Genomic DNA, 20,588 nt, shown 5'->3' with positions numbered 1-20,588 from the left:
ACCTTTCACCCGTCTCTCGAGATGTCATGCGGTGTACCACTTGTGTCATTTCGAAATATTGGAGAACAGCTGATATTCGCGGCGTTTCCAACATCTTTACAATATGTATCGGAAATACCACCATCAGTCAACATTATGCGTCTATATTTAAATAATAAGTCATCAGCATACCGAAGCCGTAGCGTTGATAAGTTAACTTACATAAATAAGAAAAAAGTAGGTCCTAGTGCGGAATCCTGGTAAATCCCATACCTTTCTTGTGGTTGACTTATGATAATTAAAAGATACGTCATACTAGATTCTAACATTTTTAAATTTTTATACAAGAATACGATGATGGACGCAGTCAAAGTGATTCGTTAGATTAAAAAAAGTATTAAAAGATAATCAGAAACAAATAAAAGTTTTGTCCCAACTCATATCATGAAGAAAAAATAATTAAACATATAAAGTTCGTAGTTCAATAAAAATTGAAAACGGAATTTTAGAGTTTCAGGGAAGCGCAGCAACAAAACAAATAGTGATAAGAAGATGAAGGATAGCGGAGAATGGCGCAATGTTCACTTAAGACAAGGCCAATAGGACACTCTCACGGTCTCTCTCAGGAAAGTTAAAGAAAGGCTTGTAGGTGGAAATCCCGACAAGACAAGAATGGTCAAGGAACCAGATCAAGAAGCTAAATGGTTTCCAGGCCCGGTATACAAATACCTCATGGATGAAAGGCATCAAGTGAGCTGAAGCCGAAGTATACAAGATAAAAATGAACACACATGAATCCTTGCCGCTAGGAACACATGCCACAGTTGTTTGCTATATTTGAAGTAGTAAAGAAACAGAAAGCATTGGAGGTAACGAGGAGATTTGTTTCTACTTTGTCAGTCAAGCTGCATTTAAATCGTCCAAAAATTAACACAAAGTTCCATTAGTCGTGCTTGTACTTTGATCTCTGTAAAAAACAATTTTCCCAGGAAGTTAATATAAGGAAGAATTTGAGGACAGAAGGATGTAGACAGACCAAGGAGATGATACAACATCATAACGGCTCTAAGCTAAGGCAGCCAATGACAAAGAACCGACAGTGGATCAAGGACTTAATGGATACCCTGACTGAGCATATACCTTCATTGTTTAATATAGGCTGTAAATAATGAATAGTTGATGAATTTATTTTTTTTAATTTGTAAGACAGTCAGCAGTCGAGAGGGCTGTTGTGCAAATATGTGCTTTGATGGATGAATCATACCTCACTAAGGGTTTCCAGAAGCCAATTGCTTTGACAAAGCAGATAAGGCGCTCTACTCTGAGAACTAATATATCGCGAAGCAAATAGTAAGAACTGGCCAGATATTTCAAAGGTCACGCGTGAGTGCTAGGCACTTCCCAATGATGTGGTCTGCAATATATTTTTCTCCGAATACCCCTCCGTGTAGAGATGTCCTCTTAAGTGCCAGGGTTCAGTTACAACACTCGTTACTATTCCAATCTATCGCATGTCTTTAGAGTCAGACTGAGGACCCATTAATGCGTCTTCTGCGGTTATATAAACCTTAATCTCTTTGGAGTGTCTTTCTCTCGAGCAGCCTTTTAAGGAGAGCAAGAGTCCCCAGTCTTCTAATGAAGCGAGTCCGCTTCTTCGTTTTATTAGCATTATCTGAGTAGCCAGGCATCCAGACAAGCTGAATCTTACAGTACTCCTTTATCAGTTCTTCTAGGACTTAGTAATAGTAGTAATGGTGTCGAGACAGGTAGGTTAAGAAGTCCCTTTCCGCCAACCCCTGGAACCCTGGCCTTACCAGTAGCAATCCTCCCCAGTCTTCTAATGAAGTTCTTAGTTCTCCTAATAAAGAAGTTCTTTAATTCCTCTTGTGGCAGGAAGAGAGAACCCATGGTTTCTCTTCTGATCATCATCTTTATTTCATATAAAATTATATGCCGATTCATCCACCACGCCATAACTAGGGCATAGCGGGCTAGGCACCACGCCTAAGATATGCAGATGTTGGTTGAGTCTAGACTGACCGTTAGATCTTCAAAATCGTTATCGATACACTTCAGCTTCTGACAGCCCTATGTGGGCCATTAAGTTTGTTCTCACAGCAGTAAAAAACAAGTTTTCGACAAATAAACATGGGCAATAGAGTAAAATGAATTTACGCAGAAACTTCTGATCGGTTTCAAATCAAAAGTTTGATGTTCTTACATAAATTTCTGATCGTCATCTGATAGTGAGACTTGTTTTCGGATTATAAACGGTATTTACACATTTACTAAATACGATATATGTTAGACTGATAATTGATAGTTCCCGTGTTCCTTACAATACTATTTATGTTCGATATAAATCTCGCGTCAATATTCGGAACCAAATGTTGACTGAATCGTCAATTGACTCTCAGCGGTAACGCGGCTCCTTATATACTCGGTCCTTATAAACTCGCGGCTGACCATAATTCCGGAAAATGTGTTAACCTTCCACCCGTCTCTCGAGATGTCATGCAGTGTACCACTTATGTCGAAATGATGGAGAACAGCTGATATTCGCGGCGTTTCCAATATGTATCATATACATATAGTCATAATGTTAATACTAGACTACTAGAGCAAATACACATCAACATCTAATAATACCCATCCCCCATTTTAGTGTAACTCGCAAATGTCTAACATATATAGCTCTCAAATTATTAAATACGTTGCCGGAACAATTTAAAAACAAAAAATCATATACTGGAAAGAAAAAATGTGACTCATGGCTTAAAGATAACATAAATTCCATCAAGCATGCCATTAACATCCATCAGTTAAATTATAACTAATTAGTATTTAGTCAACTTAATATTTCTGAATTTGATAATATTATTTAAGCAAGAATAATGTTATATATGTTACTATTATTAGTGTTAGGTTGAAGTTCATTATGAACTAATTATTGATGAGCTGATGAGCTGATTGATGTGCATACACACAGACATATTATATCCATTGTATGCATATTATAAGCATATTACATCTCATAATAATTGTAAATTAATATTTAATTGATTGATTGATTAAATAAAATAAATGCTAAAACGACAAAAAAAACCATCAGTCATCATTATGCGTCTATATTTGAATAATAAGTCATCAGCATACCGAAGCAATCTCACTTTATCAAACGTAGCGTTGACAAGTTACCTTACATAAATAAGAAAAAATGTAGGTCCTAGTGCGGAATCTTGGTAAATCCCATACCTTTCTTATGGTTGACAAATGATAATTAAAAGATACATACTAGATTCTAACATCCTTACATTTTATACAAGAATACGATGTTGGACACAGTCAAAGGGATTCGTTAGATTAAAAAAGTGTCCCATTTCTTCTTAAATTTCTTCAGATTATGAGAAGCCAGGAGACATTCGTGGCAACAATAGTAGACTTACCCGAAAACCAAACTGGTTTTGAAAAAACAGATCAATAAATTCTTACTAAAGTATTTACTGATTTCAACACTCAAGATTTCAATCAATTTCAACACAATTAATAATTTTGTACGACTGTTGCCATAAAGTAGTTTCTAAAGTTGCTTGACTTGATGATAAAACTGTGCAAACCCAGACGTCGCTAATCACCATACAGAACTGTTTAAACATTATATTGTCTACAGTAAAATGGCTCATTCCCCTTTCAGGTCTATATTTCTGGAAATTTCCATAGTACAAGCAAGTTAACTTATTGAATCAATTATTCGGTCTCCGTACTCGAAAAGCGCGGTGAATTAATCAATGTTTTAGACAATTATATCAGACGGTATCGCGGCATAATTTTGACTAGTTAATTTATCCAGTCAGTTGTAATCATTAACAGTTATCTTTGGATTAATGTGCTTCACTTCACTTCGCATTAAAAAATTTTATAATTTCGCAGCATATAATTTGTCAGTTGTTGTTATTACTGTTAATTTAAAGTTAACATTTGGCAGTTCAGAGGTATACGTGAATGTGCACTTGAGATGGAAAAGAATAAGTAAAAGTTCTGAACTGATCCATTCGTTTCCAAAAACATGTTTTATAAACCTGCTATCCTAAGCACTAAAATTTAAAATATATACACATAGCCCAAACCTTAAAATAAAAGAACCCTATTTTAATTATTTGCGTTTTTTTAAAACTCTAAAAGTGTTACAATTTAGTATAACAAGTATAACAAGTTTTTATATAACAATTTAGAATAGTATGGATCATTAGCCAGTTTCAGTTTAGAGTTTGCTATAAGCTGATGTAGTTTTATTTATTATGTGTCCTTAAATAAACTGTCAAATGATATACCATTATTAAAATTTAGATATACCATCTGAAAGAGAATTAAATTTGCTATAAGATGGGTATATTTAAGTTTTTCCGTAATTTTTTATACCGGGTGCTATCAGAAGTTAAATTTAACATTTGGGAAATGTGCAAAATTAGTGAAAAACTGAACACTTGGGTGGCTAACTTAACTTTCATCTTTTGAAATGCTGTTGAGTATATATGGGAGTCGGTTAATTTATGCGCTGCTTTCACAGGAAATTTTTTATCTATTTCATAGAAATCTTTAATATATTGCCATGAAATTTTTTTTTCCTTAAATGTGGTTGTAGCTCTGATAGTAGCTGAGATATCGCATTTTTGGAGGCCATTTTTGTCCTCAAAAACAAGGTCGAAAAATGACTTTCTTCGAATTTTCAAAGTGCTGTCATTCAGTTAGTTCTGCTCGAATCTCGTTATAACCCGGTATTTTCGTAATATAGGTGGTCTAAAGAAGTCGCTGGTAGAGTTAGTTCGATTTCGGAAAAAAAAAATTTTTGCGAAAAAATTGATACGGGGGGGTATACTCGAAAAACGAAAAAACCCAAATTTTGGAGGACGATATCTCGGCTTCTACCGGTCCGATCTGGAAAGTTCCAACGGTTTTGTCTTAGCTTCGTTTTTCTGAATCCTACGAGACCATCCTCAAGGTCGTAGCTCTGATAGTAGCTGAGATATCGCATTTTTGGAGCCCATTTTTGGCCTCAAAAACGAGGTCGAAAAATGACTTTATCCGAATTTTTAAAGTGCTGTCATTCAGTTAGTTCTGCTCGAATCGCGTTATACCCCGGTATTTTCGTAATGTAGGTGGCCTAAAGAAGACGCTGGTAGAGTTAGTTCGATTTCGAAAAAAAAAATTTTGGCAAAAAAATCGATACGGGGGGGGGTATACCCGAAAAACGAAAAAACCCAAACTTTGGAGGTCGATATCTCGGCTTCTACCGGTCCGATCTGGAAAATTCCAACGGTTTTGTCTTAGTTTCGTCTGTCTGAATCCAACGAGACCATTTGCAAGGTTGTAGCTCTGATAGTAGCTGAGTTATCGCATTTTTGGAGGCCATTTTTGTCCTCAAAAACAAGGTCGAAAAATGACTTTCTTCGAATTTTCAAAGTGCTGTCATTCAGTTAGTTCTGCTCGAATCTCGTTATAACCCGGTATTTTCGTAATGTAGGTGGCCTAAAGAAGACGCTGGTAGAGTTAGTTCGATTTCGAAAAAAAAAATGTTGGCAAAAAAATCGATACGGGGGGGTATACCCGAAAAACGAAAAAACCCAAACTTTGGAGGTCGAACACGGCTTCTACCGGTCCGATCTGGAAAATTCCAACGGTTTTGTCTTAGTTTCGTCTTTCTGAATCCAACGAGACCATCCCCAAGGTAGTAGCTCTGATAGTAGCTGAGATATCGCATTTTTGGAGCCCATTTTTGGCCTCGAAAACGAGGTCGAAAAATGATTTTTTTCCGAATATTCAAAGTGCTGTCATTTAGTTAGTTCTGCTCGAATCTCGTTATAACCCGGTATTTTCGTAATGTAGGTGGTCTAAAGAAGACGCGGGTGTAGTTAGTTCAATTTCGAAAAAAAAAAATTTTTGTGAAAAAAATCGATACGGGGGGGTATACCCGAAAAACGAAAAAACCCAAACTTTGGAGGTCGATATCTCGGCTTCTACCGGTCCGATCTGGAAAATTCTAACGGTTTTGTCTTAGTTTCGTCTTTCTGAATTTAACGAGACCATTTGCAAGGTAGTAGCTCTGATAGTAGCTGAGATATCGCATTTTTGGACCCCATTTTTGTCCTCAAAAACAAGGTCGAAAAATGACTTACTTCCAATTTTCAAAGTGCTGTCATTCAGTTAGTTCTGCTCGAATCTCGTTATAACCCGGTATTTTCGTAATGTAGGTGGTCTAAAGAAGACGCTGGTAGAGTTAGTTCGATTTCGAAAAAAAAAATTTTGCGAAAAAATCGATACGGGGGGGTATACCCGAAAAACGAAAAAACCCAAATTTTGGAGGTCGATATCTCGGCTTCTACCGGTCCGATCTGGAAAATTCCAACGGTTTTGTCTTAGTCTCGTCTTTCTGAATCCAACGAGACGATCCCCAAGGTAGTAGTTCTGATAGTAGCTGAAATATCGCATTTTTGGAGCCCATTTTTGGCCTCAAAACCGAGGTCGAAAAATGATTTTTTTCCGAATATTCAAAGTGCTGTCATTCAGTTAGTTCTGCTCGAATCTCGTTATAACCCGGTATTTTCGTAATGTAGGTGGCCTAAAGAAGACGCTATAAAAACGAAAATTAGACGAAAATAAAAAATTTTGGTGAAAAAAATCGATACGGGGGGGTATACCCGAAAAACGAAAAAACCCAAATTTTGGAGGTCGATATTGGTCGGTTTTGTCTTAGTTTCGTCTTTCTGAATCCAACGAGACGATCCCCAAGGTAGTAGCTCTGATAGTAGCTGAGATATCGCATTTTTGAAGCCCATTTTTGGCCTCAAAAACGAGGTCGAAAAATGACTTTTTCCGAATTTTCAAAGTGCTGTCATTCAGTTAGTTCTGCTTGAATCTCGTTATAACCCGGTATTTTCGTAATGTAGGTGGTCTAAAGAAGACGCTGGTATAGCTGGTTCGATTTCAAAAAAAAAATTTGTTGGAAAAAATCGATACGTAAGGGTATATCCGAAAAACGAAAAAACCCAAACTTTGGAGGTCTAGGTATGTTAATATTCATTTCTCTATGCACTAAACAAATTGAAGTTACCCCGAACTGACGCTAATGCAGCCTTTTCCGCCAAAAGGCGGAATTTATAGCCTGCGCGACCCGATCGGCGCGAACCGTTCCCGCCAAGAGAGTTGTGAAGCTGTATGTTATTGTATGCTGTGGACTAAGGCTGTCGTCCCACCAAAGATACGTGACGGCGACGCGAAGGCGATAAGATTTTGCCTGAACACATTCAGACGACATGCAGTGGCCCACCAAAGATATGCGTTTCGTGTTTCCTACGTTTAGTTCAAAATGTCATCGGAGTGAAGACGAGGATGTGGTTGCAATGTATTGGTATTTGCGGAATAGAAAAAAAAATAAAATGGCAAAAAAAAGAAAATGGTGTGTGCATCCTTTTATTGAGGAAAATTGAAAAAAAAATTTTTGTTGCTGCTAAGGAGCTGCACAGACATCCATTAAAATCCAGTTTAGCATTTTGTTGTGCCATAATAAACAAAAAAACAAAACTTCGAGAAATGAAAAGAAAAACGCCAACACATACAGCTTGAATGTTGCTTCGCAATTGACACGTCCAGTCTCCCGGCAACACGCTTTTGGATGTGTCTTCGGCGCAGCGTCGGTGGGGACAAAATGATTTTAAAGCATGGGTTCGACACGAAAGATACACGCTGGCGACCTCGAGGAGATGTGGCGTCGCTGTCGTGTATCTTTGGTGGGACGACGGCCTAAAGGTAGCATTCGGTTCCTAGCGACGGCGACCGGCGACTGCGACCAGCGACTGCGACCCACGACCGCGACCTACTGCTTCACGTGGATTTATATGTAGCACTGACAGGGATAATCGACCGAGTCGCGCGACATGTAGGCGCAGCCCACGAACGTCCTGCGACACGCGACGTGGTCGCACCCGAGGCAGTGCTGCGGGGCGACTTTAGCGAAAAGTACGTGAAAATGGCGACTTTTTCATCACAAAAGGATGAGATATTAATAGAATTAATCAATAAAAACCCACCCTTATACAATGTACAGCTGCAATCTTATAAAGATAACGTTGTAAGGGACAATATTTGGGAGGAAATTGGACAAACACTGAATAAAACAAGTAAGTACCTCCTCATGTTTCTATATTTTTCTCGAAACTTTGGTGGTACATTAATATGTATAGTTCTTGTACGCAATTTTAAATACTACAATAAATTACTGTAGAAAAACACTAATTTCTTCTATTTATACTATTTTCTTGCCATGAAACTTGACCGGCTGGATGCAAGAAAAATGATTTTAATGAATCCCGAATTTGAAATGCCGCTTGGTTTACAAAACCACCAAACCGGGTTAATGGTATCATGTTGTCTGTAGGCCGGGATATCTTTGGGTCATCTTTATAATAAGGAATGTCATTTCGTTCTAAATAAGCATCTCGTAATAGATTATGCAGATAACAAGCGGTCAAAATTAAGTCATCAACTACCTCTGGTCTGATTGATATCGGTGTGTAAAATATTCGAAATACCTGTGATAACAATGCAAATGAATTCTCTGTCACTCTTCTAGCACGGCATAGTCTGTAGTTGAAGATAGCTTTATCACGATCCACTCTCGCATCATTTCTATAATATGGCTTCATCATATACGTGTCAAGGGCAAACGCTTCATCATCCACTAAAAAGTGTGGAAGTACAATATCTGTTCCTGGTAAATTTGCGGGCTTCGGGGCATTAAATTGATCCCGAGCAATTTTTTTTCCTATGCCTGATTTGTGGAAAATTCCGCTGTCTCCCTCTTTACCATAAGAGCCCACGTCAACTGCAATAAACTTGTAATTGGCGTCTACCACCGCCAAAAGCACAATCGAATAAAATTCTTTATAATTAAAAAACAGAGAACCACTGTTATTAGGAGCCTTAACCCGCACATGTTTACCGTCGATAGCCCCGAAGCAATTGGGAAAATTCCATCGATTCCAAAAGTTATTTGCAACATTCTTCAAATTATTTTCTGTAGGTGTCGGTAATAAAAGTGGCACTAAATTCTTTCGTAGGCTTGCAAGTACGTCCTTGATTATTCTGCTAATATAACTTGCCGATATTCGATAAGTAAACTCCAATGAAGCATATGATTCTCCAGTGGCTATAAATCTGAAACAAAATTGTTTGTTACAGGTAACGAATGCAAGAAAAGGTGGAAGTATATAAGAGATTCCTACAATAGATGCAAACGTAAAAATAAATTGCCCACGGGATCTTCAACTTCTTCAAAAACCACAAAGTGGCTGTTGTTTGAGCGACTTCGCTTCCTGGATAAAATTCCTACAGAAAGGACCAGTATTGCGTCTGTCCAAGATGAAAACATTGAATGTGAAGAAAACAGTGAAGAAACAAACACGGCAACTGGTGGACTGACAATTGATACAGAAGAGAGAAGTGAAAGAAGAACGAATGAATTGGAAAATGAACTAGCAGGAATAGGCACAGCTGAGACAAGCAGATTGAGGACCAATAGAGACAAGGTAAGCGGTGAACGGACAAACAATGAAAGGGCAACCGAAACAGGAACACTCACAGCTGGAACGAGTGGATTAGGGAAAAAATGCAGAAAACGTCAACAGGAAAATAATAATGCATTTGCACCTTTAATAGAGTATTGGAAAGAGAGAGACAAACTGAGACAAAATAAAATGAATGCCGTGATGGCACAGGAGCCACATCAGCCAGCTGCAGATGTAGATGGAATTAATTCATTTTGCTCTCATATCAGGTCAATTTTAAATAAATTAACACCTGAACTAGGAGTCGAGGCTAAAACTAAAGTTTTTAATTTAATGGCTGAGTATGAATTAAAGAACCTTAATCAAAATTCAAATCGAAGTAACATTTCTTTTACTTCACATTCGAATCAAAGCTATTCCATATCAGATAATACAACCAGCTCTACAATAAATCAGACGCCAAATTCTCCTAACAGTGTGTCCTCTCCAATTCTCGAGCCTACTAACTTAACTACCTCACTATCGGATCATGTGGCATCGGATGCTAGTGATTATCTAGGATCTACACAATATGATGATAATTATTTTCTTACCTCAATGTAAGGAAAAGTTTTTGAGCACTTGTAATCATTGTTGGTGGGCCATTTCGTTTTGCTTTTATGTCTTCATTTATTAAATTGAGTATGAAATTAAACTGTTTATGATTTAACCGGCAATATTTTCTGAATTTCTCTTCTTTGTAATTTAAGTGCCGTTTTATAAGTATTTGAAAGCACCCTTCTTCTTCTCGCGATGTAAAAATTGAGTCGATTTTCCTCTTTGCTTTTTTCGGAGGCATAGTTAATAACATAATAACTAAATCATCTTCTTCATCCTCCAATAACTGCTGAATAATTCTTTTTCTATTTGTAGTTAAAACACTCGACATACTTGAAACCCAACCACCTTTAGTTTATAATCTGCGCTGAGTTTAGTATGGGTCGCGTAGCTTTGCCGCGTAGTTTCGTATGCTGTAGGTCGCCAAGCGACAGGCGACCATTGTCGCTTGGTCGCTAGGTCGCTGTCGCCGGTCGCCGTCGCTAAGAACCGAATGCTACCTTAAGTAAAAAGTAGGTCGCGGTCGCCCTTCGCACGGTCGGTCTCCGTCTTGAACTTTGCTCCCGGTTTTGGCGCGCAATAGCCGATCGGTATCTTTTATGTGCTATTTATGACTCGCGGCGGTACTTCCCCGATATGTTTCAACTAAGCTTTTAGATATTTAGTTAAGGTTTTAGTAGTGATTTGTACAATGTATAGTTTTGTACTATATACGACTATATTTTGGACCATTCTATGAATTAATCTGGTTTAATAAAGTTGTGTTAAACCAAAAGGTGCTTGATTTATCTCACAAATTAAGGCGAACCCTTGGGCAACCCAGTGATTGGAAATACAATAAAATCCCTCAAGAAATTAGGAGGGTCTCTGCTCCGTGCAGTAGAGCGCTAAAATTAGTCTGGAATGTAACCGCTACAAAGGATTTTTATAAAAAATAAATATTTTATATTCATTATAGATTTCTTAATAAGTTTTTATTATTCTACGTTTATGACGACGGTTGTCCCTTGATATGATGTTATGACAATAACGGTATTTACTTGTGAAAAGATCGGCTTAAATCGCCTTTTTCCCATGATGCAGCACCAATGGCACAAGTTTTTACTATTGTAATAATTCACAAAAACACTGAAATGACGCAACCTTTGCAACTGAAAACTAAAGAAAAAATACAGAACTTCACAAATGCCGAATGTACACACAACGCCGTTTGTCAAGATGACATTTTATAAGATAACATCAGCTTTTGCCTGCGGTGTTGCCATTTCAAATTTCTTAGAAACGGCTTTAGGAATAAGAATGTTAATTTTGCGCTCAGAATAACTTTATGCTTTTATTTTTAATCCAAAATCTAATATCAATTCATTAAATTAACATTATTATATGTGTTGATATATATGTGGAAGCTTCCTATTTTGAAAATGCGTGGAAACTTGACAACTGAGAATCGATAAATATGTTTCGATTTTCATCCCGCATTTTTAAGGAGAAAGTGATGGGTGCTGTGAAAGCCAAGATTCGTTCTACTGGGAAAAATGGACCTGGTTTAATGCTGGCCAGTGCTCAAAAGCCAATATTTATCAATGAAAACTTAATCAGCGAAAAGAAAATATTGTTGAAGGAGGTCAAGCAGTTTGCTAAGGATCATCAGTTTAAATTTGTCTGGGTCAAGAATGGCAATATCTTCTTGAGGAAAAATGAAACATCACGAATTTTTCTTGTGGGAAACTCATCTGTTTTGGAGAAGTTGGGTGATGGCTCTGCGTAATATATTTATAATGTTTCATTTATTAAGATATTTTTGTTAATAAAATGGCTCTTCACGTATATTGCCAAAATACAAGGGGCTTAAGAACCAAGCTTAATGAATTTTCTTTGGCTATGGATGGAATGAACTTTGATATTGTTTGTTTAAGTGAATCCTGGCTTAATAAAAACATATCTGATGGAGAACTGTTTGACTTAAATAAGTACAATGTCTTTCGACGTGATCGGGAGACAACAATTTCACAAAAGAAGGATGGGGGTGGCGTGTTAATAGCAACCAAAAAAGTGCTTAATGCAGTTAGTGTACCAGGGTTTTTCAGTGATGCAGAGGATGTATGGGTGGCTTTAAAAGTCGGAATCAATACAGTGTATTTTTGTAGCGTTTATATTCCGCCAAGTGATCGTATGGCATATTCTTGTTTTTCTTCAAAGTTATCCTGGATAAGTGATAATGTGGGTGATAGTTCTATTCTGGTGTGTGGTGATATGAACTGTTCTTCGGTTACATGGGAAAAGAAAAATAAGTCTGAGGATTTTTTGATACCTATTACCGTAAGTGCTGAGCATGCAGAACTTATAGATACATTATCATTTAGTGGACTAATGCAATATAATCCTATTAAAAATAATAATAACAGAATTTTGGATTTAATTCTTTGTAATAAAAACTATATTAGTCATATTATGAAATGTTCGGCCCCAGCAGTCAAAGAGGATAGCCATCATCCTGCTCTTGAATTTTTGTTTTGCCTAGATATTCCTAAATCCTTAAGAAACCCAAAACATAGTTTTTTTAATTATAAAAAGGCAAATTTTGAGGAAATCAATAATGAAATGTCTAAAATTTATTGGGATACTATTCTTACTAGTGTTAATATTGATATAAATCTAAGTAAATTTTATAATATTTTAAGGGATATAATCAAAGAAAAGGTCCCACTTATCCATCAGAGTAGTGGTTACCCTTATTATTTTTCAAAAGCTACTATTAAAGTAATTAAGGAAAAAAATAAATTTCACAAAAAATGGAAAATATATAAAAACCCATCTGATCTAAACATATTTAAACTCTTAAGAAGTCGATCTAAGGGGCTAATAAAACGTGATTTTAATAATTATATATCCTTTTTAGAGGACGAAATATCAACAAATAATAAAATTTTCTGGAAACTTGTATCTGTTAAGAGGGGAAATTCTGGCTTACCTTCAGTTATGAAATATAATAATACTGAAGCCTCCACCTCAAAAGAAATTAGCGATTTATTCTCAGAGTATTTTAAATCAGTTTTTGTAGCGCCAAGTGTATCAAATAATCACCATAACAGTAACATGACACATGATAATCTAGGTTTAATTCAATTTCAACTGGATGAGGTTGTAGCAGGAATTAATGATCTGCATCCTAAAAAGGGTGCAGGCCCTGATGGCATACCTTCGTTATTTGTCAAAAATTGTTCTAGAGGACTCTCATATCCTTTATATAAATTATATAATCAATCGCTTTTACAAGGTCAATTTCCGGATGCGTGGAAGGTTTCCAATGTAATTCCTATATATAAGAACGGACAAAAAAATATTATCTCCAACTACCGTCCAATAAGTAAGCTCAGTATATTTGCAAAATTATTTGAAAAACTTTTATATACATATTTTTTTAAGTTAGTGAAAAGACAATTAATTTTTGAACAACATGGGTTTTTTGCAAACCGTTCTATAGACAGCAATCTTCTCACCTATCTTGAATTTTTAAAGAAAAATATGGACAAACGTATTCAGGTTGACAGCGTCTACACGGACTTCAGCAAGGCCTTCGATAAAATTAACATTTCAATTTTGCTAAAAAAACTAGCTCTGGTAGGGGTGGGTGGTTTTCTTTTAAAATGGGCTGAATCTTACCTCTCGAATCGAAGGTTCACAGTCTGCATAAACGGCGTAAACTCCGAAATAGTTAATGTAACGTCGGGGGTGCCACAAGGATCTCATTTGGGCCCCCTTTTTTTCATAATATTTATAAATGATATATTTAAATGTTTTAAACACTCGGAGTTTTTGCTTTATGCAGATGATCTTAAATTCTTTAGACCTATAAAATCACACGAAGACTGCCAGCTCCTGCAGGAGGATATAGAAAGCCTTGTTGAATACTGTCGGATCAATTGCCTTTTTTTAAATATTGAAAAATGTCAGTTTATTTCATTTACTAAAAATAAATTAAAAATTCAATTTAATTATAATATAAATAATGTTGATCTTAAAAGGACCCAAGAGGTGAAGGATTTGGGAATCATTTTTGACGAGAAGTTACTTTTTGATAAACATATTAATACCTTAGTGTTAAGTGCGTATAAAATGTTAGGGTTTATTAATAGGCAGGCTAAAATTTTGAAATCCTCTAGATCCTATATTTTTTTGTATTATGCATTTGTTTATAGCAAGCTTAATTTTGGGTGTGTTGTTTGGAATCCGATTTACTCAATTTATAAAAATAGATTGGAATCTGTGCAGAACAAATTTTTAAAGTGTCTTTATTATAGGGATAATTTAAATATTGTTACTAATGACTTAGGTGATATAAGAAAACATTTTGGTATACTTACTCTTGACAACAGAAGAAAAATTTCAGACCTTTTATTTTTGCATAAACTGTTGAATAATAGAGTGGATTGTCCATGTTTGATGCAGGGGTTGAGATTTAATGTTCCATCACGGCAATTAAGACTTAGTGATCTTTTTAATTTACCTTTCAGAAATACTAACAGTTGTCAGTCATCTCCACTGTGCAGAATGATGAGATTATCAAATTTTTATAATAACATAGATCTCTTTTTTGAAACCCAAAAAAACCTGAGAGGTATATTGAAGAGAGAGCTACTATAATTCGTATCCCAGACTTTGTGTTTTTTGTGTAAGAATTAGTATGTAAAAATTAGTATTTAAAATTTAATAGTCCTTTTCCGGTTTCGCAATTGTTAAGGGTATTTAACTTTAGTGTCTGCAAGTTTGTATTGTTTCTATATTTATAATAATAATTAAGTGGATACTGTAGTGGGTTTACCTGTTTGTATCCTTAAGAAAATAAATAAATAAATAAATAAATAAATAAATAAATGTTTGTAAACAAAACCCTCCTTACCCCTGTGCACATGTTGTACTCAAACAAAGTTGTTTGAGTACAACATGTGCACATAGTTTTAGTCTAATCTTTACCACCTCAGTTACGAGCTTATTTTTCTTTCTCCCTATCAACTTAGCTAAACTAAAAAAGACACTAGCTAAGCTAAAAGAAAAACTATCATTTGTTAAAACTAAAAACACAGATTGTCAGTTAAGGTTTTCCTAAAATTGCCTGATAAAGTACTGCGAGTGTTGGTAAAAGTAATCAACACCTTATGGCTGGTGGCTGCTTTTTCACTATGTCTGAAGTCTACTAGACAATACCTCAAATTTTAGATCAATTTCCTTACTTCCTACAATCTCAAACGTCTCATGTACTTTTGGCAACGAAACTAACTTTGAAGCAGCATAAACCTTGGGTTTCAGTAAAATTTAAGCATCAATAATGCAACTTACAACTTTGTCAATGCCCTTAACTAGGTTAATGGTCGAGAGGTCTATTCCGTTACCGGCTTCTTAGATTTATTCAACGCTTTAGACTATGTTATTTACAGCTTTATCGTAGGTTTCCTCATGGAATTCATAACGAATGTTTCTCGGCTCTGACTACTCTGGAAAGAGTAGTATTCTGTGGGACGCCTTAGGGAAAGTCTTAAGCCCAATACTTTTTTACCTCTATATTAATTATTTGACAAATTTCACATTTGACACACTAAACGCCGCAGATACAAAAATCGTATTAGAGTTTAGATTTACAAAATATTAAACAACCGTTTGGGTCAAATCTGTTATCTCTTAACTCATAAAAGTGTGCTTTAAAGAAGCAATTACGGATGTAAGTATTGCGGAAATACCAATTGAAAGACATACGCATTATTTATTTCTGATACAGTAAAGGTGACGTCTGGAGAAATTGTGTCGAGGATGGGAGGAAGTTCGGTATACTTTACAATTACTGAGCCACAACTTCGGTACGGCTTTTGCTTTTCTGGTAATACAAGCAGTTACCTGATTTACTTGTACTTCCTTGTAATACAAAAAGGCTTTCTATGATATATCTGTAGGGCAAAACTCTTAGACTTCTGCCGACCTTTATACAGGTTGATTCATTAAAAATTGACAATCTCTGGACTGGAGATATTACTCACCAAAATATGGCGACTGAGCTTAAGATTTCTTATACAAATGTTGCAGGTTTACGAGATACAGGGTATTTAAAGTTGGAATTTTATTTTGAAATTTCTTAATAATTTAGTGATTTTAAGCAATATCGTTTTGAAAATGGGCGACTTTGTGTTTTAATATGAAAATTACGAACTTTGTGGTAAATTTAGCATTATTTATACAGGGAGTTAGTTACACCCTGTTACTTAGGTAAATTACAACATATCTTTTTTGCCTAATCAGTTATGGCTAAAACGACTAGAAAATCGAAAAAGCCAGTTCAATTTTGAATAAAAAAGGTACTCTTGTTTATTTCATGTAACTCTATCAGTTTTTAAGTTATTTGCATTTTAAACATTCAGCGCAAAAAATCTTAAACCGCCGTTATTACATTGGCTTAATAGAAAATTATTCTTTTAAATTACTACTATGCTGGGTAATAACAGTAAAGACAACAAATAACAATCAATAACAATATTAAAAGAAAACTTCAAAATAAATGCTCAAAATGCCTGCCTTCCACTTCAATATACTTAGTAAGGCGTTTCCTTAAAGATCTTTGACTATTAAATAACGTTTGTCGATTTTTTTTTGATAATATTAGCAGCTTCTTGAATGTTCTGTCGCAATTCTTCGATGGAATTAATTGTATCTTTGTAAACCATGTCCCTCATGTGTGACCATATTGAGAAGTCTAGAGGGTTCAAGTCTGGACTTCTAGGTAGCCAAACAAATTCACTGCAAGGCCCAATCCACCGGTGAGGAAAATGTTCATTCAGGTATCGCCGTAATGGCAGAGAAAAATGTGGGGGCGCTCCGTCTTGCATAAACCACATGTTCCGCCTTAAGGCTAGTGGTACATCTTTTAGTAGTGGGTTTAACTATTATTTAAGGAAGTTTGAATAGAGGGGCCCGTTCAGATTAGCAGGAAGTTCAAAAGGACCAATAAAAAAACCAGATATCACACCACACCAAATATTTACCTTCAATTCATGCTGAAAATGTCGTTCCTTTAGAGCATGTGGATTTTCGGAGTCCCACAAATGATTGTTTTTCCAATTAGAAACACCTCGTCTAGTAAACGTCACCTCATCGGTGAAAAGAAGGTCCTTAAGAAACTCCTGGTTTTCGGATTGTTTATCTAGCACAAATTGAGCAAACTTTAGGCGAACTGGTAAATCTTGAGGTAGCAAATTTTGGAAAAGAGTATAGTGATATGGACGGAGATTCTCTTTCTTTAAAATTCTCCAGATAGACGATTGGCTTATTCCTGTTGCCCTACTTAACCGACAAGTACTAAGATTTGGATTTTCCAAAACACGAGCTAAAACCTCTTCTTCATCATCGAGGTTGATATTTTTTGAAAACCATTTAAGGTTTTAGGACGAAAACACCCTGTTTCGCCTAGGCGAGTATAAATACTTCTGAATAGTTTGTGATTGGTTTGTCTTTGATTTGGATATAATTCTTAATACCTTCTGGCTGTACCAAGTACAGCCACCATTAAGTCCACTATAATTTGACTGAGCAAAAACGCAAATCATATCACGCATTTCACTATTGGAATATTCATTATGACATGGCATTTTCTTATTTTAGAATTTTTACTACAAATAATAGACTAACGCCCTGTATAAATAATGTAATTTTTTAATAATAATAAATTCGCCACAAAAATTTGTAATTTTCATGTCAAAACACATAAAGTCTAAAATACATAAATTATTAAGAAATTTCAAATTAAAATTCCAACTCTAAATACCCTGTATCTCGTAAACCTGCAACATTTGTATAAGACATGTTAAACTCAATCGCCATATTTTGGTGTATAGTATCTGCAGTTCAGAGATTGCTCATTCTTAATGAATCACCCTGTATAATAAGAGCTGCTTGCTTAATCTTACATTGAAGAACCCAAGATACCACACAAAGAAAACATTAGGGTGATTTGCGTTTGTACATCTAATCATCTAAAAATCTTTAAGCATCTAATCGTCTAGAGATCTTTAATTATCTAACACAGTATTAGGAGGCTACCAACTTCCAGGAAAGTTTAAAGTACATCTGAAAAGTCTTCTTGATAATATTAAACCATACGTTGACCTAATCCCTGACAAGTTATTTACTTATTTCACTAAAAAGGATCTGTTTCCTCAAGGCTGTTGCGTTCTCTTTTACCAACGTCTGTCTACTATATACATTCGTAATTCTATTGCCACAAGCCAAAAGAAAATTCCTCAATGAAGGAGTTCTTAATTAAGAAACTTTCTAAATATGCTTCAAGAAAATAAAAAAATAAATCCTTTTGAGCTTATATTTCTACTTAAACAGTATCCATATCTTCCTCACCAAATATTTAGAGGAACTAACTCATATAGATTGCTACAAGTTTAATTTTGGTTGGAATAGGCGAATGACTTACCATTTAATACGTGAACAGTGACATTGGCTGGCCTGGCATTCGAAGGATTACACTGATAATTTCCAGAATCAGAAGGACGTGCTTTTTGGATTAGGAGTACGCTTCGGCTGGTTTCGCCACGCTCTGTGGCTACGCTTACGCCACCCCGTGAGCTTGAGTAGCTGATTATCTGAAACAATAAAATTATTTTTAGTGTGATGTTTGATCATTCATTCAAATATCATACTTAAAAAACTTATATAAGGTTATGGTAAAGTGAAAATTCTGCAGTCTCCCTCCACTTATTTATTAAACATTTAGTTATTTAAAATTCCCTACATGTTTCGGACACAGTGGTGTCCATCATCAGAGGATACTAAGAGTACCTAGTTCAGTGGAATTTTTTCTATAAAAAATTCCACTCAACTAGCTCAAGAGTTGAAAGATATCATTCTACCCGATTCATCCTTTCTGGTATCTTTTGATGTTTCTAACCTCTTCCCTCGCATTCCTCCTGAGGACTGTTTACCTTTAATTGCAGACTTACTTAAAAAAAAATACTGATCTTGAGAAAGTCCATATTAATAACCTTTATGTTCTAGTTGACTTAGTTTTACAACAATTTTTTTTTGAATTTAACTATAAATACTACAAACAAAACTCAGGTGTTGCAATGTGTTTTAGTTTGTCCCCTCTTTTAGCTGAATTGTTTATGTCACACTTGGAAAATAAAATAAAAAATAGTCCCCTAGTGTCGTAATTTCTATGAAAAAATGTGTTATTCTTCCTTTAAGAACAAATTTTAGGAAAACGGTTAGAGATAAAGGCAAACTTGTTACTATAAAATTGAAGATAAAAGAATGCTCTATCAAAACACGTTACCAGATACAGGGTGTTCCATTAAATTAAATTGCGCAAAATTGAATTGAAAATATCATTATTTGAGTAACGATTTTGATCACCCCGTAAAAAATAAATAAATTTTAGAATTTCGAAAGATAAAATGAACTAAGCCAAGGACTTTACATAGATTTTTCCAAAAGAAAAACGTCCTTGGTAAATATTAAGATATAAATAATACATTGATTTTCGTAAAAATTTCCTCAAATTGTTAATAAAATAGGCAACGTCGCATTTTAGGGCAAATCAGTTTTAGGGTTAAAGAGAGCGTCAAATAAAACTCTAATTTTAAAAAGTAGCCCCTCTAACTCAATCAATATTCACAAAAATAGGGACAAACATAATACTGCAGCCTTGGAAAAAAAGCAGCAACAGTTTTTGGAAAAAAAGCAATATTCCATATGGAATTATTTTGACAAAAAAACTCCAAAATACGAGGGACGTCTAGAAAGTAAGTTCCGTTTCTATTTATATCCGCTGCAGCACTGCGATCGCAGTTTCGTGCATGCGCGACAGATGCTCTATATCAAGGAGAAGAAACATGCCCCAGTTTGAGATCGCGGTCAGCCACGTATGCTTGTTTACAATGTCGGTGTTGATTGAAAATCCCGCTGCTTGTAAAATTAGATCTGTGATTCATTTTCTGAATAAGAAAGTGAAACCAATTGAAATTTATCGGCAAATTTACGAAATTTACGGACAAAACGTGATGAGTGATTCAATGGTGAGAAGATGGGTCCCACAGTTCAATAAAGGACGTAGTGAAGTGCACGATGAAGAACAAAGTAGGCGTCCACCTTCAATTACAAAAGAACTGGTTTGAGCGATTAATGAAAAGCTTAAGGAAAACCGTAAGTTTACAATTAGTGCTCTGGCTATGAAATTTCCCCAAATTACCAAAAATTCTTACTGAGGAATACACAGCAAAACGGATGGGTAATGTACTTCAGTTTTTAATCCGTTATGATGAAGGCAGCGAAGATTTTCTGTCACAGATGATCACAGGAGATGAAACTTGGGTTTCTTATGATACTCCTGAAACTAAGCGGCAATCAATGGAATGAAGGCACACTTCATCCCCAGCAAGGGTTAATCCAAAACAAATA

The 20,588-nt window shown here is 35.5% G+C and overlaps 1 protein-coding gene across 1 annotated transcript in view; it reads right to left on the bottom strand.

The window, feature by feature from the left end:
• The window catches only part of LOC126742041 (kin of IRRE-like protein 3), a 419,654-nt gene that overhangs the window by 54,173 nt on the left and 344,893 nt on the right, over positions 1–20,588 (bottom strand). The window contains exon 4 of the mRNA XM_050448568.1: positions 18,604–18,772. Coding sequence (XP_050304525.1) covers positions 18,604–18,772 — 169 coding nt within the window. The remainder of the gene's footprint in view (positions 1–18,603; positions 18,773–20,588) is intronic.

Source organism: Anthonomus grandis, chromosome 11, assembly GCF_022605725.1.
Source record: "Anthonomus grandis grandis chromosome 11, icAntGran1.3, whole genome shotgun sequence".
Classification (NCBI taxonomy): Eukaryota; Metazoa; Arthropoda; class Insecta; order Coleoptera; family Curculionidae; genus Anthonomus; species Anthonomus grandis.
Note: the sequence above shows the minus strand (reverse complement) of the source record. Positions and strands in the feature narration are given on the sequence as shown.